Consider the following 26,653-nt stretch of genomic DNA (forward strand, 5'->3'; position numbering starts at 1 on the left):
AATTCAAGAAAGCTTAGGACAAGTACTTTATATCTTTAAGGGAGATGGCATGGGTAGGCAGACTAGATAGGCCACATGGTCTTTATCTGCCTTCATTTTTCTCTCTGTTTCACATAGATAAAAAGTAGAAATAAAATAAAAACAAAGGAAAAATACCTTTTTTATTGTACTAACTTAATGCAGTTTATGATTAGCTTTCGAAGGTAACCCCTTTTTCCTCAGATCAGAAATAAATAAATGTTGGCAAAATCAGTATATAAGGGAAACATGAAAGCATTTCAGTGGTAGTTGGAGACAAAAAGATGACAAAGCAATTTGAATTTCTTTGTAGTGGGAAAGAAAGTCAAGATCCTTGTTGAGTCCTTATCTTTTTTTATGTTTTCCAAAAACCAATAAAAAAATGTTTTGAACTGAAAAAATATTTTATTATTTTGATTTCAAAAGTCTTACGTTCTTGGGTTGTCTTAAAATTTCCTTTTAGTATTCTCATCATAAAATCATTGGAGCAGTTATCAGTTTTTCCAAAGTGCTGGAACCCACGTGGGAAGAAGTCGTACTGGACTTGGTGCTTACAAACAATGAAAGTGTTTCTGGCATCTGGTAATCACTTCATGGTGTGGTTTAATATTAAGACAGGTGTAGAGAGTGCTCATTGGGACAGTTGTGGCTGTGTTCTGATCGGCTAAGATTTTAAAAATGGTTGAAAATGCAATTGTCTGTTACAACATTTTTATGAAATGTTCAAGGTTTTCATTGGTGGTGTGGGTTATTTAAGAGTAGTTGCTTTTAAGATTTTGCTTTGTGATGTTTATTCCAAAGTTTTTATGTTCGTACTCTGTAAATCGCCTAGTTGTAAACGGTATATAAATTAAATAAATGGATAATAAAAGTTTTAGACTTTAAAAAAATCTAACTTTGTTCAGATGGGGAGTTATGTCAAGAAATTGTCTAGATGGGAGCATCTGAAAAAGTAGGAAAGCAGTGGACAAAACTAAAAGGAGCTATTGTGAGGGCAACAAACCATTTTGTAAGGAAAGTAAGAGGAAAAGAAGGCCACTTTGGTTCTCAAAGGTAAGGAAAAAGAAGCTAGTTTTCATAAATACAAAAGATTGCAGAAAGAGAAAGACAGGCAAAAATAGTTGGAAAAGTTAGAGGCTGGTCGAGTAGTCAGGAAAGCAAAGATGCAAATGGAAGAAAAAATATCTCACATAGTAAAATGGTAAGGCGAGACATTTTAGATATATTAGTGATAGGAGGAAGTGCAAAAAGTTGCCTTGTGAGATTCAAAGGTGAAGGGGAGGAATATATAGAAACTGATACAGAAAAGGCTGACTTGCTTAACAAATATTTCTGTTCTGTGTTCATGGCTGAAGCGCTGGAAGCGGGACCGCAGAAGACAAACATGAATAGGGATGGAAGAGTGGTAGAGCCTGATCGATTTTCAGAGGGTTGTGTTCGTGAAGAGCTAGCTAAACTAAAGGTAGACAAAGTGATGGGGCCGGATGGTGTATATCCGCGGGTGCTGAAGGAACTTAGGGAAGTTCTGGTGGCTCCACTGACTGACCTTTCCAAGGTTTCTCTAGAATCAGGAGTGGTACCAGAGGACTGGAGAAGAGCAGATATGGTCCCTCTCCACAAAAGTGAAAGTAAGGAAAAAGTAAGAACATAAGAATTTGCCGCTACTTGGTCAGACCAGTGGTCCATCGTGCCCAGCAGTCTGCTCCCACGGTAGCCCCCAGTGCCCTGAGACCAGCCCTACCTGCATACAATCTGGTTCAACAGGAACCCATCCAACTTTGTTTTAAATCCCTGGAGGGTGTTTTCCCCTACAACAGCTTCCTGAAGAGCGTTCCAGTTTTTCACCACTCTCTGGGTGAAGAACTTCCTTACGGTTTGTACGGAATCTATCCCCTTTTAACCTTAGAGAGTGTCCTCTCATTCTCCCTACCTTGGAGAGGGTGAACAACCTGTCTTTATCTACTAAGTCTATTCCCGTCACTATCATGAATGTTTCTATCATGTTCCCTCTCAGTCTCCTCTTTTCAAGGGAGAAGAGGACCAGTTTCTCTAATCTCTCACTGTACAGCAACTCCTCCAGTCCCTTTACCATTTTAGTCACTATTCTCTGGACCCTTTTGAGTAGTACCATGTCCTTCTTCATGTATGGCGACCAGGGACTACAGGCTGGTAACTGATTTCTGTGGTAAGTAAATTACTGGAAACACTTTTGATACAGAGAATAGTGACATTTCTGGAATCTAGTATCCAAAGGCAACATGGATTCACTAGAGTCAGGTCTTGTAAGACAAATCCAATCAATTTCTTTGACTGGGTCACCAGAGAATTGGATAGAGTGTGCTAGATGTGATGTATTTAGATTGTAGCAAAGCCTTTGACAGTGTTCCACACAGATGCCTAATAAATAATCTGAATGCCTTCGGCATGGATCACCATGTGATGGACTTGGTCAAGAACTGGTTGAGGAGAAGTGACAGAGGGTAGTGATCAATGGAGATGGCTCTGAGGAAAGTGATATTACCAGTGGAGTACCTCAAGGTTCTGTTCTTGGGCCTGTTCCTTTTAACATTCCTGTAGGCGATGTTGCTGAAGGGCTGACTGGTAAGATTTGCCTCTTTGCGGATGATACCAAAATCTGCAATAGAGTAGACACTCCAGATGGTGTGAATAAAGTCAGTAATGCATTTGGGTTGCAAAAACCCGAGGGAATGGTATAGTTTAAGGGGTGAAGAACTTCTGTGGACGAAAGAGGAGCGGGACTTGAGTGTGACTGTATGTGATGATCTTAAAAAGTGGTCAAAAAGGTTAAAAGGTGACAGCAAAAGCTAGAAGGATGCTAGGGTGCATAGAAAGAGATATGGCCAGTAGGAAAAACAAGGTATTGATGCCCCTGTATAAGAGTCTGGTTTAACCTGCGTCTTCAAAAAGATATTAAAAGGATGGAGTCAGTCCAGAGGAAGGCTACTAAAATGGTGCGTGGTCTTTGTCATAAGTCGTATGGGGACAGAGTTAAAGATCTCAGTATGTATACTTTGGAGGAAAGGTTGGAGGGGGGAGATATGAGAGAGACGTTTAAATATCTATGTGGCATAAAGATGCATGAGGGGAGTCTCTTTCATTTGGAAAGGAAGCTCCGGAATGAGAGGGCATAGAATGAAGTTAAAAGGTGATAGGCTTAGGAGTAATCTAAGTTAATACTTTTTTACAGAAAGGGTAGTAGATGCATGGAATAGTCTCCCAGAAGAGGTGGTGGAGATAGAGATTATGTCTGAATTCAAGAAAGCATGGGATAGGCACATGGGATCTCTTAGAGAGAGAAAGAGACAATAGTTACTACGGATGGGCAGACTGGATGGGCCATTTGGCCTTTATCTGCCTTCATGTTTCTATAATCATAAAATTCTATGACATCACAATGCAGGTGTAAAGAGCCTTAGCCAATAGGGAGAGGAGGAGATAGTGGATGTTGCAGATAGACATTTGGCCTTTATCTGCTATCATGTTTCTATAACCATTTTAGTTTTTGCCCTTTGGGCTGTTTCCATCCATTCCTATTCTTTTGAAGGTACAATATCCAGAACTATAAACAGTTCAATTCTGTAATTCATTCTGCCCAAATTTAAGGCTTGAAAGCATTGCCAGTCTAATAAAAAGTGTGCTAAACTTTATTTTGCAAGCTGAAAAAAAAAAAAAGATGCAATTAAGGACTTTTCTATTAATCTCTGGCTTTCTGTGAGCATCTGTTAGGAAAAAAAGCAGATTATCAGCAGAAATCAGAATTAATATTTGCAGACTTCTGTCTCATAATTAGTCCAGCTGTGTGAGCCCTGCTACCCAGGCAGAATGCAGACACACTTTCCAGCTGCAGTGTTTCAGCAACACTCACCGCACATCTGCATCACAACACAAGTGATTATTCTCCCATTATAACTAGACTGCTGTGCAAGTGGTCAACCGGGTGAAGCCCAGAGGTCCATGAAACTCAACTTCTTTCTAAACTAAACTAAACCTTAAGTTTGTATACCGCATCATCTCCACAGAAGTAGAGCTCGGCGTGGTTTACAGGAATTGGTATTGAAAGGAACTACAATGAAAAGTAGAAGGACTTAGAAAGATAAGTTTAGAGGGAATTAGTATATCGATGAGGGAGGGGTCATTGTATTTTAGAGAAGAGCCAAGTTTTCAGATGTTTTCGGAAGAGTTGGAGGGAGGTAAAGGGAGTGAAAGGTAAAAACATCAACTTTCCAATATTCAAAACGATTTAAGCAAGCAGGATTGACCCCAGAAAAAGAAGGAAGGTCAGGGCAAACATTAGGGTTATGTGGGTTGTGTGTGCCAGTACCAGTGTTGGCACCCACATAGCTCAGAAGGCAAATTTAGGACAAAAGGTTTTACAGTTTATTTTTTTAAAACTTTGCTATACTGCTTAGATCAGTGGCCTACAATACAGTACAATACAAGCCAGAACTTGTGAACATAAGAATAGCCTTACTGTGTCAGACCAATGGTCCATCAAGCCCAGTTGCCCAGTTCTCACGGTGGCCAATCCAGGTCACTAGTACCTGGCAAAAACCCAAAGTGTAGCAACATTCCATACTACCGATCCAGGGCAAGCAGAGGCTTCCCCCATGTCTTAATAACAGACTATAGACTTTTCCTCCAGGAATTTGTCAAAATCTTTCTTAAAACCAGCTACTCTATCCACTTTTACCACAGCCTCTGAGAACACATTGCAGAACTTAACTATTTTCTGAGTGAAAAATATATCTCCTCCTATTGGTGTTAAAAATATTTCCCTGTAACTATTTCCCATCCTACTTTGCATGCCGTTTTCCATTTGCATGCGCGGATTGGATCAAATCGGAGGATGATCCACACAGAGTTTAGTGAATCGGGTCGGAGGAAAATCGGGTCGGTACACGATTGGTGGGCTTAGTGAATCTAGCCCTAAATTCTGTGTTCTAACCTTTGGCCTCAATGTGTTGGGGTCTCTCTGCAGAACGGAGATGAGGCCCAGCTTCCAAAGATGAATTTCCATATAAAAACACCCATCCCGCTGCCTTATAACAGAATCAGCGAACAGAACACAAAAATAAATTAACTCTACTGAGGGATTAGCACCTGAAGATATCTGGAATCATTAGTATTCAAGAATTAACATCCTCAGACCCTTTGGAATTCAGTCTCCCCCCCCCCCATAATTCTTTAATATACAAAGCAAAGTTATAAATCAGTCCAAGTGTTCTAGAGAACTCACATCTCCATTTAAGAAAGAAATTGTTTTCTTCCGTTTTCTCCCCGTGCTAATTGCCTGCAGTTACTCAAGTATATAAAAGCAATTTGGCTGCCACATTATGAATGTCAGATACAGGGATGTACCCCAAGCTTGAAAAACCAGAGGAACACAGGCAACCAGGCTGAACAATTTAAAGGAGACTGCCAAAGGGCATTACTGCCTTCATTTGCAGTTTTGAATCTGGGAAAAGGACGCGGCGGATGGTCTCTGGCATCTGGATGTTCCGGGTGAGGAGAGATTTTGAACAGCAGTCACTAATGTCTGCAGAGAGTATCTCGTGGCAAGCACGAACACAGCCACAATAGCTGTGTTTCCCTGAACATGGGGTACTCTTATAAGTGTTAAAGTGTACCTCATGCGCCAACTTAATGCAATCAGACAAGGGGAAAATGAAATTTATTCAGAAATACAGAGCCAAAATAGAAGGGATGTGCATTCAGTTTGCAGCTTCATTTTGGAAAATTTCATTTGTATGTGTGTAATGAATGCACATTAAATCAAAGTTGCATGCGTATAATCTTCATGTTAATGCACCCAGAGTGGAGCAGGAGCCTAATGATTAGTGCAGTCAGTGGCATAGCAAGGGTAGGAGGCACAGAAAGGTGGTAAATCAAATTCCATCCCCCCTTCCCCCATTTATAGGTGTTAAAAGCTTTGTATATGTGTCATGCTTATTATACATGTATTAGAAGAAACCAACCAAAAAAATATTAAAAAATCAGCCATGATGTGAAAACAAGATTTAAAATCCGTGCACACTCATACCAAACAGGAAAATCATTAGAATGATTGAATTAACCAGGGGAACTGCTGGGATGTGAGAGTGAAGCGAGCAGACACCTCTGAAGTCACCCAAACCTTCAGTGACATCAGAGGAGGTCCTGACCATCTACTATATCTTTGAGCTTCCTCCGCAGTATGCAGCCACGGGTGTGAAGCTGTGGTCGCTTGCCCCTTAGGAACTCCTTCGGAGGAGGGTGGAGCGTGGAAATCTGGGAAAGAGGAAGGGGAGCTCAAAGAGGGCAGTTCATGGACCTACAAGGATAAACATCCTTTTCATGTGGGGGTCCAACTCCTCCCCCACAACCTGTGTGTGTAGAAGATAGTCGCAACCTAGTAGAAGATGCAGTGATTAACCCTCAAGAACCAACAGTGGGGCAAGTATCTTCTTCTCTCCAAGTGAATGGAACTACTAAGGTCAGAAATTTAAAGGTACCTTTACCGGTTAAATTTACAGTTTCATCTCTTAAGAGTCTTCTTCTAGGAGATTTCTTTGAAAGATATTTGAATGGCTATAAATAAAATGGATCAATCTTTGCAAAATAACTTGTCACAATATAGTAAATTTGCAGAAAAAGCTTCAGCAAAATGTTGTCAGCAGGATGAGAAAACAATCTTCTCAGAATAGAATCTATTGAAATGCGAATCTCTAATAAAAACTTGTCGATTGGTTGTAGCCTCGTCAGTAAAGGATAATCTGAGGATCCATATGCAAATCGAGACGGTGGAAAATGCCTCTAGGGCAGCCAATTTAAGACTGCTTAATTTTCCTGTTATTCATGATCTCTTTGCAAGAGTTTTTGAAGTTATATGTCAGACATTCTTGAGTTAGTTCTGGATGATAAAGATATAGGGGCTGATTCTATATGCGATACCTTAGACCCTTTAGACAGGTGCCACATATAGAATTGGGCATACTGACACCTAGCAAGGACTCTAGGCGCTGGAAATATAGGTCAGAGTTTCACAAGCCTACTTTTCCAGTGCCTAGGGTCCTTCATGAATCACAGCCAGCATTGCCTAGAGATGCCGAAGTCTGGCACAAACCATAACCATGGCCACTGCTGGCCTTCAGCATTGCTAGGCACCAACAGGGGCCATGGACCAAGGCACCGGTCAGGTAGGCTGGGCAGCGGGGACTTTTTTAAAATGAGTTTTTAATTGGGTTTTAATGGTGCAACCAATTATTGTGCCACTTAAACCCAATTAAACCAATTAAGTTAGGCAGCGGTTGGGCGGCTACCACTGCCTATCTTAAAGCGCCACGTAGAGGATCTGGTCCATAGTGAATGCTTACCAGGTAGAGCTTTGGATTCTTGCCCAGAAATAGCTAAGAAGAAAAAATTTAAAAAAATTTAAACTGAATTAGGTTGGGCAGACTAGATGGACCATTCGGGTCTTTATCTGCCGTCATCTACTATGTTACTATGTAACTGAACTTTGCCACCTATCCCATGACACTTTAATTTTCTCAGGAGCCTCTCGTGAGGAACTTTATCACAAGCGTTCTGAAAATCTAGATATACTATATCAACCGGCTCACCTTCATCCACATCTTCAAAGAAGTCAAGCGAATTTGTAATGCAAGATCTCCCTCAGATGAACCCATGCTGACTCCGTCTCATTAAATCATGCCTCACATTAAATCAAGCCTCGAACACTTTAAAATCACAAGTGTTCAAAGCTTGTGCGGTTAAGGCAGAGAGCTTGTAGGAATGGGACAGGGACAGGACTCACGGGGAAGGGTCAGGGAGATTGAGATCCCATGGGGACCAATTTATCCCCGTGTCATTCTGACAAATGTCGCAAAGGTGGTGTTCATGTCCTCGGTGGGTTGGATACCTAGAAGCACCACTACTTATCATTGCTACAAGGTCCTGAAGGAAGTCCGGTATCTCGACCCAAGTGGTGTACAGGTGGGGAGGGGAGAGACCTACAAAATAAAGGTAAAACTCCTGGGCAATGCAAATGAAGGCTTGGCGTGTCAGATCTCAGTATAGGTCTAAGCGAGCAGAAAAGAACTACTGATCTCTTGAAACACCTCATACAAGCTGTAGCAGTGCAGCTAATCCATAGATCATGTCTTCAGTGCTTTAAAAATCACGGTTAATGAACAAGTTACAGGGACAACAATAAAGCATTTCTTCTTAGCTTCAGAGTTACTGTCTCAACCTGATGAAAGGACTATGCAATAATTACTGAAAGTTCACCTTAATGAAGAGAGTCCCATTTTCTACCGATGCGTTATAAACACAGAACATGATGATGGATAAAGACCATATGGCTTATCCAGTCTGCCCATCTGACCTTTATTTCTAAATATATACCACCTCTACTGTGTCCCTTTCCCTCGGTGTTTCATGAGTGCAATTTTCAAAGCCGCTTATATGGTCTACCCAAGTTGAGCTCCCTGTCGGAAAACGATCCTCATTCAGTCCTGCTAGCAGTATAGGTTGTCTTTCATAGTGTTTGTATTGACAACTGGACTGTGAGGGGTGTTTAGGTCAAGGAAGAAAGTAACGTGGATTATTCATTTACAATTACTGGGTAAAATAAAAAGTAAGCAAAAGACACTTGAGGGTGTTTAGGTCAAGGGAAGAAAGTAACGTGGATTATTCATTTACTGGATAAAATAAAAAGTAAGCAAGGGACACTCCGGTCTTTGTCATATTACATGATGCCTTGACAGCCACCAACTAGGAGAACTGCACAAAGAACTTTGAATTATTATTATTACGAGCAAGATGGCTTCACTTCCAAATCGTAGCATGACAGACCTTGCATGTCCAACCTGCTATAATCCCATCCTTCCACTTACCAGTTACTCTTCCAGGTGTGCCTGACATCATAATCCGTGATTTGATGCTTGTCCGCTTGTTCATCAAGAAAATCAAACATGTACTTAATGGCAAGGGGCAGGGCGCTGCCACGGTGTGCAGTGCTGAAGATTGTCTCAAACAGGTCATCAACAAACTTCTGTAACGTGCCCTAGGGGGAAAAAAAAATCAGCAGAAAAATGTGGTCAGAGCAATTGAAGGTAGGACCTTATTCATGGCATTTTGTGTGAAAGCAAATCACTAGAAAATGACAAATTCCCAGGAAAATCACAAAAGGAAAAATGGTTAGTACCTTGATGCTCACCAGGTCCTACTTCGGGATGAGGAACCAAAGTAAGAAGCCACTATGGGAAACGGGATGTTGGTCTGAACACACTATTGTCTGACTCAGCAATACTTTTAACCTGTTTATATGCCATCTTTCCTCATTAACATACACCATGAATCTATAGCGCATTCATCTATAGCGCATTCATCAGTTATCCCTTATGAATAATTAATACAGGTCCTCAGCAATACCACTTTTGGCTCAAACAAGCTCATTGCCAAAAAGCTTATCGTGTCCTCTCATCACCGTATCTTCTATGCTCTAGGTATAGATTAATTTTATTTTTAACTTCAATTTATTTGGGTTTATGTACCTGTTCACCAACATGTTTCACTTAGTGCTTTTTCCAAGGCTGAATCCCTATTAAGCTTTACACCACCTCATAAGACCACAGCGTCAATCTGGAACATAGAAATTAACTTGCCTTTGGAAGTGACTTCATCCAGAGACCGAACAAAAAGGAAGGAATGGATGCAAGGAAGTCCACCGACCATGTCCTAGACATTGAGTCTACATTTTTCTATATTTGAGTGTGAATACATCTTCACAACTCACATTTCAAATACAGGTCCCCCTCCGTATTCGCGGGTTCAGCACTCGTGATCTATTATTTGCGGTTTTTATGTTGCTGGATTAACCCCCCAAATGATGTCATCCAGGAGTGCCCATACATTGCTTGTTCAGGAAAAGATTAAAGTCATGTCTCTTCCCCCAGTAGACTCATAGTAACATAGTAAATGACGGCAGATAATGACCCGAATGGTCCGTCCAGTCTACAACTGCTAAATCTAACCTGGCAATATTAAACCCACTTATCAATAACACTATATCACAAATGTAACTCATGTTGCTGTAAGCCGCAATGATTCCCTGGTTGAAAATTGCGGGATATAAGAAGTTGTATTGTATTGACAGCACCGCAAGGAAAAACTACTCTTGCTGGGTCCCCTACCCAGCACAAGAGTGGATCCCTGTTCTCAAGAACTGCAAACTCTGTTCAGCTCGGGGGAAACGGCACCCTAATTCACTTAGGAGATGGAAGAAAATTCTGAAAGGAGAAAAATCAAATGGCCTCCTAGACGAGTAAGGGTTAAGTGACAGGGTTTAAATGACCTGCACCAAACACTGGCCAACTGCTCATTTCCACATAGTCAAAAGGTTCCACTTATATGATTCCTGAACCGAATGACCTTCATTCATAATTCATGTGCCCAAAGCTTCATTGTAACTTGCTGATCTGGTATATTCTATCTGCAGCATCTTATCGTGGCCGTTGCAGATGAGGAAAATGACATGTGAGACGTTCCAGCTGATCTGAATGCTTATTCAGTGTGTGCTTCAGAAAGCAGGCGGTTGTAATCGCATTTTCTCTTCCCTGATCAGTGCACTGTACTGGATATAAGTGCAGCACTAGAGGTATACAAGGGGGTGGGCGGGGGGTAGTGGAAGCATTTTAATAAAAATGTTCTCTGTAGCCCTAGGATTTCTTCTGAGTGCCTAGCACCTAAGCTGCTATCGTCCCACACCCAACAGAGGTCTATGGCAGAAATGAGGCTTCCACAAGATAAGGTTCAGTTTTATTTGACAAATCACTTATATCACTTCCAAATGTTTCTAAATAGAGGAGTATTCTAGTGGTTTGTCTCCCACTGCAGCTCCTTGTGACTCCCAGGGACAAAATAAGTACCTGTGTATCTGTAAACTGCTTTGAATGTATAACCACAAGGAGGCAGTATACAAGTCCCTTTTTCTTCCCCCTATATATTTTTTGAGGTGAGGAGTGGCCCAATGGTAGAGCTTATGCCTCAGCACCCTAAGGTTGTGGGATCAATCCCAACGTTGTTCCTTGTGACCCTGAACAAGTCACTTAATCCCCATTCAAGTCCCATTACCTTTCCCTATAATGGATCATGCTCCAGCATCCTGTGATATCTGTCAAATCATTGCACTATCCATACACTAAAAAATACATAAAAACAAAAAGTAAAGGCAAAATACATTTAACGGCTTTAATAGAAGTAGCTGTGAGCAATTGAACATATCACTGTTGCACACAGTCTCCTTGCAAGATGACACATTGGTTGTATTGTTCAACTAGCTTCTGCATTCCTGGAGAGAAGACATTTTTCAGCTGCTCCTGAAGGCAGATGAGCACCGCTTCCTTTGCTTCATCATGCTTTGTCTTTTTCTCTCTGGGTGGCAGTGATGCACCCGTGTCTCGTCGCCAATAATTCTCTCCACAATCCACTCAGATCTTTCTTCATACCATCTCAGGAACTGGGTCGCATACCTTCACACGCTGTTGCTTGTACAGATCAGTAAGCTGTTTGGGAACCCATCGTGCGCAGACTTTCTTGTATCCGAAGTCATCAGAAAGTACTTTGATGCAACTTCATTCAGTTTACTGGTACAATCCTCCATTCTAAGCTTTGAAGCATCTCCCCCCTTAAAGGCACACACTCTTAAACTAGCTTTAGGTCTGGCTTAAATACTAAACTAAACTAAACTTTAAATTTATCCACCAGGTCATCTTCATAAAAATAAAACTCGACTTGGTTAACGATGCATATGTAACTGGTTATGATAGCATTTTATTTAATCTATTCCTTGGGAACGGGCGACTGGGCTTGATGGGCCATTGATCTGACCCAGTAAGGCTATTCTTTTTTAATATTTATTTATTTATTCAATTTTTCAAATTATTAAACAAGCACTTCAATACTTGAATATAGATTTACATCATTAATCAAAGAAACTTAGTAAACCTAACATCACTTTTATAGTAATGTAAGGAAAAGAAATAGTATAGATTTAGTCCTCAAACTTAAAAATATGGATATGGATCCAAGTATTAATATAATAATAAAGAAAATATACTTATTAATTACAAGAACAGCTCAGGAGACAATGATGGAAACCCCCAATAGCCTGGACTTAGACTGCTGGTAGAGCTATTGGACCAATCATCACTCCCCCCTTCCTTGGCAGATATAAGTTCCAACAATTGCTTTGGTTCAAAAAATAAAAAATGTTTTCCTTGTAGCGAAACACAGCATTTTGCTGGAAATTTCAAAATAAAGGATGCACCTAGGGCCAAAGCTCTAGCTTTATAAAGAAGAAATTATTTCCGTCTCTTCTGACTCACTTGAGAAATATCATGAAAAATCCGGATTGCCGAGCCAAAGAACTTATCATTCATGTGTCTGAAGTAAAGTTTAAATACAAAAGGCTCATTTTACGAAGCCACTTTAGCGGTCTAATGCACGTAATAGCGCGCTGAACTGCCAGCCGCTTCCGCCTCCTCTTGAGTAGGCGGTAGTTTTTCGGCTAGCCGCGATAAAAAGTCACGTGCGATAAAGCAGTTAACGCGGCTTCACAAAAAGAGCCCAAAGTCTCTGTCATGCGCCAAGGCAAACGTTACCAATAGAGTTTTCCTTTCCGTAACTACTTCCAGGGATTTCGCCCCAAAATCTGTTAAGTTCATTCCTCCCTTCTCCGTTTCTCCCCTTTCAGCAGGAGTAGAACTCTCCTGTTTCAGTAGTAAGACTATTCTTATGTTCTTATTCATCAAGGTGGTGTTAGTGGTGTCTGGTTTCCTTTACAGAATGTCTACCTAAATAAAGGCGATAGTTATAGAAGTTCCCCTGTTATGTCTAAGGAGAAGTAATTCCAAGACGACAAGTCTTAAGACTGTTTTGCTACTACTACTATCTATGCAATGATTCCATTTGGTATGGCACCACTGTTTACCTTGGTGGCCAGGAGACGGGTCAGATAGATCTCAGAGACCATCTTGCTGCCTCGATCACCTTCCCGTTGGTCCAGGTGGTCATGGTTTTTTACCAGGTGCCAGAGCTTGGTGCCACTTTCCAGGTCTGGCGTGATCATTGGTGTCCGTGAGCGCAGACTGTCGGGACTGCTTGCAGTTCGCAGCATGCTCTCTGGGGGGGGGAATACAACAAGAACATAAGATGATCAAGAAGATGATCAAGCAAACCCTACAAGGCAGCACCACATCGACAACCAATACCAATATGAGAAAATGTTTGCGCGTGACCTTTCGATGTACTTCTGTTCCTTTATCATTTATAGATATTTACTTTTTCCTAATTTTGGATCATAATTACCTAAGTTTGTGAGAGAAAGGTGTTAATTATTTCCTATTGTATTTTCAGTTACATTTTATTTCATTTCAAGAATTTCTGTTTGTCTCCAAAACATTGGTGATGTAAAAGTGAAAATTAATAAAGAAAATGTTTACGCTTCCCCCCAAGTTATTGAGGGAGGGGCCATGTTTCCACCGACAGTGTTTTGCAGACAGGAAGTGGTAAAACAATGTTTTCTCCACGAATGAACAATCTGCAAGCACAACTGATACAGCGATCATCAAATCAAGGCTGCTTGAAGATTAGTTTTCCTATCAACTGTTTACTCCTAACTCCCAGGAGGGAGAGACAGAGTTTGCTAGTTTTGAGAATCACCTCAGAGTAGAGAATGACAAAGGAACTCAATTTCCCCGATCCATCCCCACGAGTTTTGTCTCTGTCCCATTCCTGTAAGCTCTGCCTTAACCACACAAGCCTCAAACACTTATGATTTTAAAGTATTTGAGGCTTGTGCAGATGAGGACAGAACTTGCAGGAATGGGGCAAAGACAGGAAAAGAACTCATGGGGATGGGGAAAAATTTGTTCCTGTGTCATTCTCTACCTCAGCGTAGATACACAGAGATGTTTGCTTCTAAACAAGTAAGTATCTTATATTCTCTGGTGTGCTTTGCTAGCTCATAACAGCACAGAATAGTTTTGATGTCCTGTCAATGATTACGGTTTAAACCACTTGTTTATCACAAGAGACCCATCCACAAATCTCACCTCTCCCACCCTTTCCAACCACATTTAAACTAAACTAAAACTAAACCTTAGGTTTGTATACCGCGCCATCTCCACAAGCGTAGAGCTCGGCACGGTTTACAGGGTTAGGTTGAAAAGGAGCTACAATGAAGGGTTATAGGAAAGGAGCTAGGAAGATAAAGAACCAAAGAGCGGGAGGTGTTAGATTTTTGAAAAGAGCCAAGTTTTCAGGTGTTTGCGGAAGGATTAGAGGGAGCTTGAAATTCTGAGCGGGGATGTGAGGTTGTTCCAGAGTTCTGTGGTTCTAAAGGGGAGGGATGTTCCTAGTTTTCCTACGCGGGATATACCTTTTGCAGAGGGGAATGATAGTTTCAGTTTTTGGGAGGATCTAGTGGAATTAGGGTTAGAGGAGTTCCAGAAGAGTGGGATAACAGGAGGAAGGATACCCTTTGGGATCTTAACAGGTACTTGTGACCTGGGTTGGCCAATGTTGGAAACAGGATACTGGGCTTGAGGAACCTTCAGTCTGTCCCAGTATGGCAACTCTCCATATTTTAATTCACTCTATATCCTACCCTATGCCACAAAAACACGAACACTGAAGAAAATTACTTATTTCCACAATTATTATAACAAATAATGCAAATGTAGGCACCCTAGACAGTTGCTCTACTGAAACTGTGACATTTTAAAGCCAATTATGTTTGATATGCAATTAATTTTAGCATCACAATAAATTTCCCTTGATTTGTGTTGAATTCCTAAGCTTTAATTAGATGCTAAATTGAGAAAATTGAATCGACCTCTAGAAAGTCCTTTAAAGAAACTAAACAAGGGGGGGGGGGGAAAAAATCCCACAACCCAACCAAATTCTTGTTTTGCAAAGGCTGGTAAAGGGCAGAACTTTTTCCAGCACAATTCTGGTGAGAATGAATACAACTAGTGCCTGTGGGCTTCTATGGTGAATACTGCCAATGTGTTTCATCAGCTGTTTCAGTTTCCAGATGGGATACCATACAGATGTGAGCCAAGTCTAGAAATAAACGGCCAGTTCAACACAGAAGTGGCAAAGCCGCAGTGGAATGGGAGGAACCAGTGCATACATGTAGCAACACGATGCCAGTCAGGTTTCTAGAAAAGCCCTAGGCCTCGCTTGCTCTTTGAGGTACCAGTATAAACATTTCAGGGTGCAGGTACTTCATAGGCGTGCCTTGTATGTCACTCTTGCTATCAAATCATGGTTTCTCAGAAGGCTTTTTATCAATTCTGCTGGAGAGTGACCATAAGATTCAAGGAGTGGGAGTGAGTCCAGGAAAGTGATCTCGAGTTGCCCAGATGATGAGAAAGGGGTAGGGTTAGCAGATGTCTGGATTTCCCCAGACATGTCCTCCTTTTGAGGACATGTCCGGGGGTCCGGGTTTTGAAAAGCTTCCTGACAGAATCGCGTCAGGACGCTGCATACGCACATGCGTGGTCGCAATGCGTGGAAGCCATCTGGGGGTGGAACAGGGCTTGACAGAGGCGGGACTGGGCAGTGCTGGGGGCATGGCCTTGGGTCCGGAACTGGTAACTGATGGAAACTGGATGAGAAAATGTTCATAGAGTGAGCTGAATCTGACTGGATTTTGGCGGGATTGTTTTTATGTTTTTACTGGGGGGCTATCAAATCAGAGAGAAAGAGAGAGATGAGTTAGCAAGCTGTTTACTCACCATATCTGCTAAGTGACTTTGTGAAGGTTGAAGAATTGGAGATGTTATAGGCTGAATTTTGCTTAGGTACCAGTGCTACAGAGGACCCATCAGTTACCTAAAAATGAAAAATGTTGATTAGGACAAGAACACAAGTTATACGTAGCTGTGCAGTGTCAGGAAAAGCTTATAGTAGACAGATCATACTGAGGGGAGAGCGGCAGGAGGCATTCTTAGACACTGCTTGACAGATATTTCAAGTTAACTGTATCTGTCTGAGCTGTAGGAGAAACCACAAAATGATGCACTTAGAACATGTGTAATAAATTCAATTAAGGTCATGGACATTTCACACTCACTCCTGAGGGTGTCTTTCCCCCTCCCTCATCTGCACCTGATCCCCCTAGAAACAATACAAACAATTAAGGCTCTTAGGGTTTAAATGATAAACAACGATAAAACCCCACCAGTGCAAAAAAACAACAACTGAATTATATGTGAAAAATCACCACCTCCTAGGACCCTCTCACTCTCCCCTGGTGCTCTCAGTTTTTTTCATTTTTTCTGTACTGATCAGTAAATTGCACGCATTAGTTATAGAATACCGCTTAGCGCCCAACTAGCGTTGTAATCCGTTGCAAGCAGCGAGTTTGTGGCAACAGTGAGAAAAGGCAGAAGTCTGGCAGAACCTCATTAAAGACCTAGCATTAAGATAAACATTTTCTGCATCTTTCATATTTTTTTCATATTTCAGTACGTGTAATGCTCACGCATAAAATTTACGTTTGAAATCTACACCTATTATAAAAAGGAGGTTTTTCCAGCGGCCTACGATAAGAGCCTATGGATACACGTAGCTCCTTCCTTCACAGCTCCAGGGCAGTACTTCTCCCCGTAGCTTTTGAAGCCTTTTTCCTCCTACTACATGAAGTGGTGTATCTAGGCAGGAAATAATAAGGCAGTGGACTTGGCAAAGACAACTGGGGTTTGCACTGTATGTGTGTAAATGTACAGTCACGTATTCTATATACTAGTAATCTGTCATTTTAGCCCACAGACACTTCTTACATTTGTTTTTTCCTCTACAACTTTCCTGTCAAATATTGTAGTTCTCCCCCTTCCCTCCTCCTCTTTTCTTGAATCATATTTTCCTATCTACTCTAATCTCTTTACTCCAGCAATCTAGTTCTCTAAACTAAACTAAACCTTGGGTTTGTATACCGCACCATCTCCATAGTTGTGGAGCTCGGCACGGTTTACAGGAATTGTGATGAGAAAGGAACTCCAAGGAAGGGCTAGATGAAGATCAGAGGAGAGGAGAATGTTAGAGGGCTAGGATGTCAAAAGAGGGGGGAGTATTAGGTTTTAGAGAAGAGCCAGGTTTTCAGATGTTTACGGAAGGGTTGGAGAGCACTCAGGTTTCGAAGGGGGGAGGTAAGGTTGTTCCAGAGCTCGATGAATCTGAAGGAGAGGGAAGTCCCCAGTTTTCCTGGGTGGGAAATGCCTTTTAATGAGGGGAAGGATAATTTCGATTTTTGGGTAGGTCTGGTGGTATTAAGATTTGAGGAATTCCAAGAAAGTGGAATTAATGGAGGAAGGATGCCGTGGAGGATCTTGAAAGTTAGGCAGATGCATTTGAAGTTCTCTCTATATTTTAAAATATATTGCAATACTGTAAATTGCCACGAGGTTAAAAACATATTTTTAAATAATTTCCAAAATGACTGTTGTACAACAGTGTATCACAAACTATGTGCCACGGCGAGATGCTGGGTGCGTCACAAGATGCTGACGAGGAAAGGCGCTAGTGCCAGTTGACTGCCTACAGAAGAGGCATGTCCTGCAGGCAGTTAGCCGGCCCCCGCGCCTCTTCTGTTCCAGCACCCCCCACAATGGCAGTTCAGGGCCCCATCTGGAGGACATGCATGCGTGTGATGTCATCACATCAACGTACATGCATTTCTGGGTGCCCTCCAGCCGCGGCCCGGAGTTTACTGTGCCGCTGAGTAAAAAAGTTTGCAGGACACTGTTATAGAGAGATTTCTTTTTTTAGGACCTGTTGCTCCAAGTTTGTCCCTGTTATAGTAGATTTTGTAATCCACTTTGAACCTTTTGGGATAATGACAGAATCTAAGTCACAACGTAATGTAATGGTGGTATATCAAGATCATAATAAACTTGAAAACAGAATGAGAGGGGTGGAGGGGTCACCCTGCACTGTCATTTTAATTTATTCTGCCAAAACGTCCCATCTCTTTACCTGATAATGAGTCAAAGTATTAAGCCGCTTCCAGTCATTGTCTATCTTGGTAGTCACATCTTCATCTTGTAAGATGATCCGTGCCATCCTTCCTTGACGCCACTCTGGAGAGGAAAGAAATGGAGGTCAACATACTGAGATGCAAAAACCACCCATAAAAGCACAAGAGGAAACCAGATCCCCGATGCCTGGTTCCTGCAAACCACAGGCACCCCGCTGTGCACTTGCACGAAGCAACCTCAGCAGCTACTGTAAGATCGCAGTCCCATTAATGACCATCTAGGACCCATCAACAGTGCTTCAAAGAGCAAAGACCTGATATTGAGAAAGACATGGGGGAAGCCACTGCTTGCCCTGGATCGGTAGCACAGAATGCTTCTACTCTTTGGGGTTCTGGAACGTTGCTACTCTTTGGGGTTCTGGAATCTTTTGTTACTCTTTGGGATTCTGGAACGTTGCTACTCTTTGGGGTTCTGGAATCTTTTGTTACTCTTTGGGATTCTGGAACGTTGCTACTCTTTGGGGTTCTGGAATCTTTTGTTACTCTTTGGGATTCTGGAACGTTGCTACTCTTTGGGTTTTGGCCAGGTTCTAGGGATTTGGATTGGCTACCATGAGAACGGGCTACTGGGTTTGATGGACCATTCCTGTGATGAAGTTATAAACATTAGAAGAAAACAAGACTGAGAAAACAGCATTCACCTTTAACAATTACAAAGCACTCAGGCCCGGATACTATAAATGGCGCCAATATTAGCGGCCATCTAAAAACAGCTTCCAATCGCGTCAATCACACATCGATGCCGTTTAAAGAATTATGGCTGTTTTTTAAAACAAGGGACTTAAAACATAGGCCAGCATTATGCAGGTCTACATTTAAGGCCCCTTGTCTTGCGCCTATGGAAACGGCTAGGGTCGCCTAAGGGCACTTCTGGTGTAAATCATGCTCATACCAACCCTAGGCGTCCTTAGGCATGCCTAGGCACTTTCATAGGTGCACGAACGGCACCTTAAACATTGGTACCGTTCACCATGTTGATTTTTTTTAAAGAAAGTGCGTCCCGACTGGTTAGTTAGATGGCGGTAGACGCCTACCACTGGCTAACTGTGGGGCATCATTACTAGAATCCAGGCCTCAGCGCCCACATTTAGCAAATTGAAAGTTTTCTTTCTTTGAGTTTCTACATTTAATGGCAAAGCAAGTGGGGAGGGGCAGGTCAGGGAAATGAGCCAAGTGCTCTGCACTGATTTACAAAAGGCGGAGGGTTAGTTTACAAATTTTTCTCATGTGTAAAACATTTTAAAGAGCTCTAATAAAATTGTCCAAAGGTCCATACAGTAGATGCCAATGCATACTTATAGAACAGCATGCTGGGAGGAGGAGTTTGGACGAACCATGGGAAAAGTAAAAAAAAAAATTAAAATACGAGTACGAACATAAGAATAGTCTTCCTGGAAGAGTCAGACCAATGGTCCATATAGCCCAGTATCCCATCTTCTTGAAGGCCAATCTAAGTCCCAAAGAGTAGCAACATTCCAGAGCCGAGACTGTGATGTCATAATGGCTCATTCCAGCAATGCCTAAAGAGCCAACCAACCCAGTTTAAGCGGACTGCTTTAAACTACATTCTTCACCCATGAATTCCAGAGTTTAACTACATGTTGAGTGAAATATTTTCTCTGGTTTGCTTTAAATCTACTACTTAGTAGCTTCATCACATGTCTCCTATTCTAGGTTTGGATAATTTCCTAAAGGAGAAGTCAATAAGCCATTATTAAGATAGCGTGGGAAAATCATAAGAACATAAGAATTTTCCACTGCTGGATCAAGACCAGTGGTCCATCGTGCCCAGCAGTCCGCTCCCAGGTTAAAGACCAGTGCCCTGAGACCAGCCCTACCTGCATATGTTCCAGTTCAACAGGAACCCGTCCATTCAAGATAATGAAGGGAATAGACTTAGTAGATAAAGACAGGTTGTTCACCCTCTCCAAGGTAGGGAGAACGAGAGAGCACTCTAAAGTTAAAAGGGGATAGATTCCGCACAAACGTAAGGAAGTTCTTCCTCACCCAGAGAGTGGTAGAGAACTAGAATGCTCTGCTGGAGTCTGTTATAAGGGAAAATACCCTCCAGGTATTTAAGACAAGGTTGGACAAGTTCCTGCTGAACCAGAATGAACGCAGGTAGGGTTGGTCTCGGTTAGGGCACTGGTCTTTGACCTGGGGGTCACCGCATGAGCATACTGCTGGGCGCGATGGACCTCTGGTCTGACCCAGCAGTGGCAATTCTTATGTTTGCAAAGGTGCTCTCGTTAAGGCGAGCGCCTTTAACGCTCGCCTTCGATGCGCGCTGAATGGCTGAGCGCTGTTGGCGCCGCCCCTTTTAAGGCAGAGCTCCGAGTTCCGACATCAGAGGGCTGGGCGGAGCTGCCTATTGCCGCTGCTCCTCACTCTCCTCACTCTCCTGCCTTCCAACTCTTTGCTGCTGCTTGCCCGGCTCTCAGGGCAAACTGGAAGCAACTGCTGTTGGCTCTGCCTCTTTTAAGGTGGAGCTCCGAGTTCCGATGTCAGAAGGGTGGGCGGAGCTACCTCTCGGCGCTGCCCCTCACTCTCTTCTGCCTCTGTCCCCTCCTCTCTACTCCTCCTTCAATCTCCTGCCTCCCGAGTTTCTGCTGCTGCTTGCTTATTCCTAGGATAAGCAGTATAAAATTTGCTTTTCTCCTTGTGACCTGAGTTGGCCACTATTGGAAAAAGGATACTAGGCTTGATGGACCTTCAGTCTTTCCCAGTATGGCTAGTCTTATGTTCTTATGTGAGCCAAGTATAGGATAGTCAAGCCATTGTGACATCACTAGTGAGGTTGGCTCTTAGGCATTGGTGGAACAAGGCATTATGACATCACAATATCAGCTCTAGATTGTTGCTACTCTTTGGGATCTTGCAAGGTTGCTTGTGACTTGGGTTGGCCATTATTGGAAACATGATACTGGGCTTGATGGACCTTCGGTCTCTCCCAGTATGGAAATACATGTGTTCTTATATAATGCACCTTAAGTCTAGGAGACAGGTAAGATGACTCACCCCTCAACAAAGCTCAATAAACCCATACCATCAACTTTGAACTGAACCCTGAATAATACCAGCAATCAATGTTAATTGCCACAGTAGTAGGGTTATGTGGTCCCACCTAGTACCACCAAACAGAAGCCTGGCTGTAGTATGTTGAACCTCAAGCTGACTTGTGAGCTTATATTTCTTCCTTTAGGTTCATCAGAGGCATTAGGTACCACACTTTATGTGTCAACAAATTTGGGTCAGTCATGTTCATGAATTTGTTTTATCAATTTCCTTTCCTTTCCCTTCTTTTACACCAGCACTTTTCACACTGGCACCTCAAATTTGGGTATTCAACCATGAAGGAGGGCTTTTCACAATCTTAAGGGCCACAATATTCCACAATATTTCACTTTCTCTATATGCACATCATCATATAGCACATTCTTTTAATTCTGTTTAAAATTCCACTCTTTTAAGTCACTAAGTCTGCAATTAAATACTACTTAGTCCTTGTTCTTCAGGTCAACTAGAAAAATGTGAAGATTCTGTGAAAATTAAAATTTAAAGGGTCTCACCAGAGATCTTACATGAAAGTCTTAAGCCAAAATCAGTAGCCGAACTGTAGTCATTTTCTGCCCTGAAGTTACTAATTAAAATACAGACTCGTAGCACCATCCCCATCGTATATTACCACTTTCAGATCCATGAACGCTGTGGTGTTTGACTGATCCCTCTTGTGTCTTTCCCTCATGCAGTCTGTGTGTTTTAATGGCGGTTCACAGACAGCTTGCACCTAACTACTGGTATTATATTAGGGACACGGACAGGAAATGTTCCCTGATGAAGCAGCTTAGAAGTGGCTGAAGGCTTCTCACTTACCGAGATCCATGTCTCCTGCTTTTGGTCTTTGGGAATACGGCACTCCTTTGTACACAGCATCCAGCAGCTTCTCCTTCACCTGTGTGATGGTGTCACAGTTCAGCACCTTCACAGGGATTTCAGGGGCATTTTCATTCTCAGGGTTCACGCAGTTCAGAGTCTGTGAACGTCACAAATGAAGAGATTTTCTAGATGAGTACATAACCATAGCAAAATACCAGCGGAGCAGGAGATCCCACCGAATGCCTCCCCTGAAAAGTAAATGCCTTCAAATTGACAGAGTTAATAGCCCTTTCTGCTGACCTCACAGCTTCCTGACCACATTAGATCTGAATTTGGAAGAACCAGTCTGCACTGTGGAAAGGTGAACTCTGTGGGACCGATACTGAAAATGGCTATTCACTGAATAAATTTAAGTGCTAGCACTAGCATTCACAGAGCAGATATTCAGAGGGGGGGAGGACCTGCTCAGTCGGTCCATAGCTGAATTTTAATAAAATTATATAGTTCCCCAACCCAGTCCAAGATTTTCCCTTTTCTGAGCTCAAATTTAAATGCCTAAAAATAAGTGAAAGAATAGCCGAGCCAAGTCAGGATATCAAAGTTAGATGCACAAACCTACGGGAATTAAAAATAACAATTGTCCTAACATTTCTTTCTAAGAGGAAAGGAGAGGAGAAAATATTTTTTTTTCTTTCTGAGAGGACAGGAGAGGAGAAGAAGACAATTCTCCAGGTAAGTATGCAATATTTTGCTCTGAGCTTTGATAATTTGGGGGATAAAAGCTAAATTGTAGGTTCATTTATATAAGACAGTTTCAATCTTAAAAGAACAAACTTTATTTAACTAATCTCCATAAAATAAAAACCTTTTATAATTTTACACTTTTTAAGCTTGAACTTTCTGCTAGAGATAGTCTCTGGTAGGCAGAGCAGGGTCTAGCTTAGTCTTCATTCCTGTCCACCCCTGGCTCATTTCTTTACTTATAGTCTTAATTTATTTATCACATTTTCTATACCGTTCTCCCAGGGGCTCAGAACATTTTACATTCATTTTATTTAGGTATTCAAGCATTTTTCCCGTTTGTCCTGACAGGCTCACAATCTATCTATTGTACCTGGAACAATGGAGGGTATTAAGTGACTTGCCAAGGGTCATAAGGAGCAGCACGGGTTTGAACCCATAACCTCGGGGTACTGAGGCTTTAACTTTAATCACTGCACCACACCCTCCCCAATTATTCTAATTAAGACAACAGGAGAACTGTTTATTACATATTCTTATTACATTTCATTACTTGCTAAGAATCAAACACTAAATAAACATACAATATAATCCTTAAGATCTCTATACTAGTCTAGTATTCCTAGAACTTTAATAGGGCTTAATTAATTAGCTCAAAAATAAGATGTAGACAATAGTCCAGCAGCAAGAGGGGTGCTATCTAATCTTTTGCACTGATTATATCCCACTTGGCAAGAAGTTATATGTGTATGCTCACTGCAAAAAGCTCCTAGCTCTCAGAGAACAATCTATTCCCTTAAGGCTAGAGTTGCAGATTTGGAGGAGCTGAGGGAGACAGAGAGGTACATAGAGGGATGTTGTAGAGAAGTCCCACCTCCAGTCTGGCTGCCCCAGTGCTGCCCTGGAGGTGAAGTAGGAAATAATCTTGTAGTCAAGACCTGCCCACCAGAGGATGAAATAGCCTCTAACACTGCCCAGGAGGGAAGGGTTAGGACAGCTATTGTAGGTGGTGATTTGATCATTAGGCATGCAGATAGCTGGGTGGCTGGTGGGCGTGAGGATCACCTGGTCTCTTGCCTGCCTGGTGTGAAGGTAGCGGATCTCCCGCATCACTTAGATTCTAGATAGTGCTGGGGAGGAGCTGGCTGTCTTGGTACATGTAGATAGCAATGACATAGGGAGGAAGGTTGTGGAAGCCAAATTTAGGCTCTTAGGTAGAAAGATGAAATCCAGATCCTCCAGGGTAGCATTTTGAGAAATACTCCTTATTCCACGCGCAGGACGTAAGAGGCAGGCAGAGTTCCGAAGTAAGGAATGACATGGGGACAATATGGCCCCGTCCCCATGGGTTCTATCGCCATCCCTGAGTTCGACCTCATCTGCACAAGCCTCGAAGATTGGAGGGTGGCCAATGTTACACCGATTTTTTAAAAGGGTTCCAGAGGAGATCCAAGAAATTACAGACCAGTAAGCTTGACTTCAGTGCCAGGCAAAATAGTAGAAACAATTCTAAAAAATAAAATTGTGAAACATGTAGACAAACATGATTTATGGGGCAGAGTCAACATGGGTTCAACCAGGGGAGGTCTTGCCTCACCAATTTGCTTGACTTCTTTGAAGGTATGAATAAACATATGGATAAAGGTGAGACGGTTGATGTAGTTTATCTAGATTTTAAGAAAGCTTTTGACAAAGTTCCTCATGAGAGCCTCCTGAGAAAATTAAGAAGCATGGAATAGGAGGCAATGTTCAGTTGCGGATTAGGAATTGGTTATCAGACAGAAAACAGAAGGTAGGGTTAAATGGACATTTTTCTCAATGGAGGAGGGTAAATAGTGGAGTGACACATGGATCTTTTCTGGGACTGGTGCTATTTAACTTATTTATAAATGATCTGAAAATTGAAGCAAATGGGGTGATTAAATTTGCAGATGACACTAAACTGTTCAAAGTTGTTAAAAAGCATAGACACTGAAAAATTGCAGGTGGACCTTAGGAAATTGGAAGATTGGGCATCCAAATAGCAGATGAAATGTAATGTGGACAAATGCACAGTGATGCATATTGGGAAAAATAACCCAAATCATAGTTACCACATTGCAAGGGTCCTCCTTGAGGGTCAGGGCCCATGAATACTAAGATCCACTACTCAGAATCTACTGTATGTTCCCTCTTTAAAGATTATTAGTATTCATCGGGATACATCTTTACCGTTACCGCTCCTTCAATCTGGAATTCTCTTCCAGCCCAAATAAGGGCAGAAAACAATCTAGATAAATTCAAGGGAAGTTTAAAATACTTCCTCTTCAAAGACGCCTATGTAAGCTGACTCAGCTCCCCGATTACAAAAGCTATTCCTGTCCTCTATTCTAATTTCTGTCTGCTCCTCTTCTTCCTTTTGTTTTTACCTTGTATGTTTCTTTCCTTTAAATATTGAAGTTCTTCCTATTCTCTTGTTTTCACTGTACGTTTTGTCAGTATGTATTGTTTTTATTAAGTTATGTCTGTATTGTTTTAAATTAGCCTCTTGATTGTTTCCCCACTCGCTTAGAATTTATGATTGGCGTTTTATCAAAATTTTAATAAACTTGGAAACTTGAAACTTAGAAAAAGATCTGGGTGTCATTGTAAACAATACGCTGAAACCTTCCACCCAATATATGGTGGTAGCCAAAACAAACAAACAAGATGCTAAGAATGAATATAAAAGGGATGGTAAACAAGACTAAGAATGTTATAATTTTTCTGTATCACTCAATGGTGAGACCTCACCTTCAATATTGCGTTCAATTCTGGTAGCCTTATCTCAAAAAAGATATAGCGTAACTAGAAAAGGTTCAAAGAAGAGCAACCAAGATGATAAAGGGGATGGAAATCCTCTCGTATGAGGAAAGACTAAAGAGGTGTTAAGCTCTGGAACACATTGCCAGAGGATGTGGTAAGAGCGAGTAACGTAGATGGTTTAAAAAAAGATTTGGACAAGTTCCTGGAAGAAAAGTCCATAGTCTGCTGTTAGACATGGGGGAAGCCACTGCTTGCCCTGGATTGGTAGCATGGAATGATTGTTGCTTACTGAAAGCTTCTATACTGCTACTAATGACTGGGGAGTCAATTCAGATTGATTTACATGAGCTTCGGTAATGGTGTTACAATATAGAGTTAACATTTTCTGAGATGGTTTTCAATACAGACACATATATACCATAATCAATCATCCTACGTATATAGACATATAATATTAATATTGTGTACTATATTCATACTAAATCCTACTTATTTGCACACATAATACCTGTATCGTGTTCTATGTTGTATTCCTAACGGGGACTAGTCAGCTATCTCCTCTATGTTGCTTTATTAGTGAAAGTAGCCTGTGAAGAGGATGGTCTTTATCCCTTTCATGAACTTTCCAGTGTCCTTTTTTAGTTTTAATTCCTTCAGAAGCAAGTTCCACCACCTTGGAACCATCACTGAGAACATTCTTGTCCAAACGCTTTTGAGGGAGGGTATTTCCAACAGGTATTCTTGGCTCGAACGCAGGGTGCATGCTGGTGTATGGTAATGTAGTCTGGCCACTAGATACTGCGGTTCCAAAAGATGAATGATTTTGTGCATCAGCAACAAGATTTTGAATTTCACCCTGCTTTCAATCGAGAGCCAGTGTAACTCTTTCAGTAGCGGGGGGTGGCACTCGTCTGCCTCGATTTTCCCAGCAGAAATCTTGCTACTGCATTTTGTACTATTTGTGACCTGGATTGGCCGCCATGAAGATGGGCTATTGGTCTGACCCAGTAAGGCTAGTCTTGTTTTCTTAGGTGCTTCACTTTTAGATCTTGACATTTAAACTTAGGCATCACTTTTCAACTCAAAACTTAGGATCTAAAGATCAGCTTAAAATGGATGGGTGCCCAAAAT

General features: G+C 41.8%; 1 protein-coding gene across 4 annotated transcripts in view; it reads right to left on the reverse strand.

Moving 5' to 3' along the window:
* The window catches only part of PLXNA1 (plexin A1), a 529,295-nt gene that overhangs the window by 12,790 nt on the left and 489,852 nt on the right, over window positions 1–26,653 (reverse strand). For all 4 annotated transcript variants that reach the window (XM_033926178.1, XM_033926177.1, XM_033926179.1 and 1 more), the window contains 5 exons: window positions 21,995–22,154; window positions 18,061–18,164; window positions 15,822–15,918; window positions 13,010–13,200; window positions 8,913–9,082 (listed from right to left, as the gene is read on the reverse strand). In XM_033926178.1, coding sequence (XP_033782069.1) covers window positions 8,913–9,082; window positions 13,010–13,200; window positions 15,822–15,918; window positions 18,061–18,164; window positions 21,995–22,154 — 722 coding nt within the window. The remainder of the gene's footprint in view (window positions 1–8,912; window positions 9,083–13,009; window positions 13,201–15,821; window positions 15,919–18,060; window positions 18,165–21,994; window positions 22,155–26,653) is intronic.

This window comes from Geotrypetes seraphini, chromosome 17 (assembly GCF_902459505.1).
Source record: "Geotrypetes seraphini chromosome 17, aGeoSer1.1, whole genome shotgun sequence".
NCBI lineage: Eukaryota > Metazoa > Chordata > Amphibia > Gymnophiona > Dermophiidae > Geotrypetes > Geotrypetes seraphini.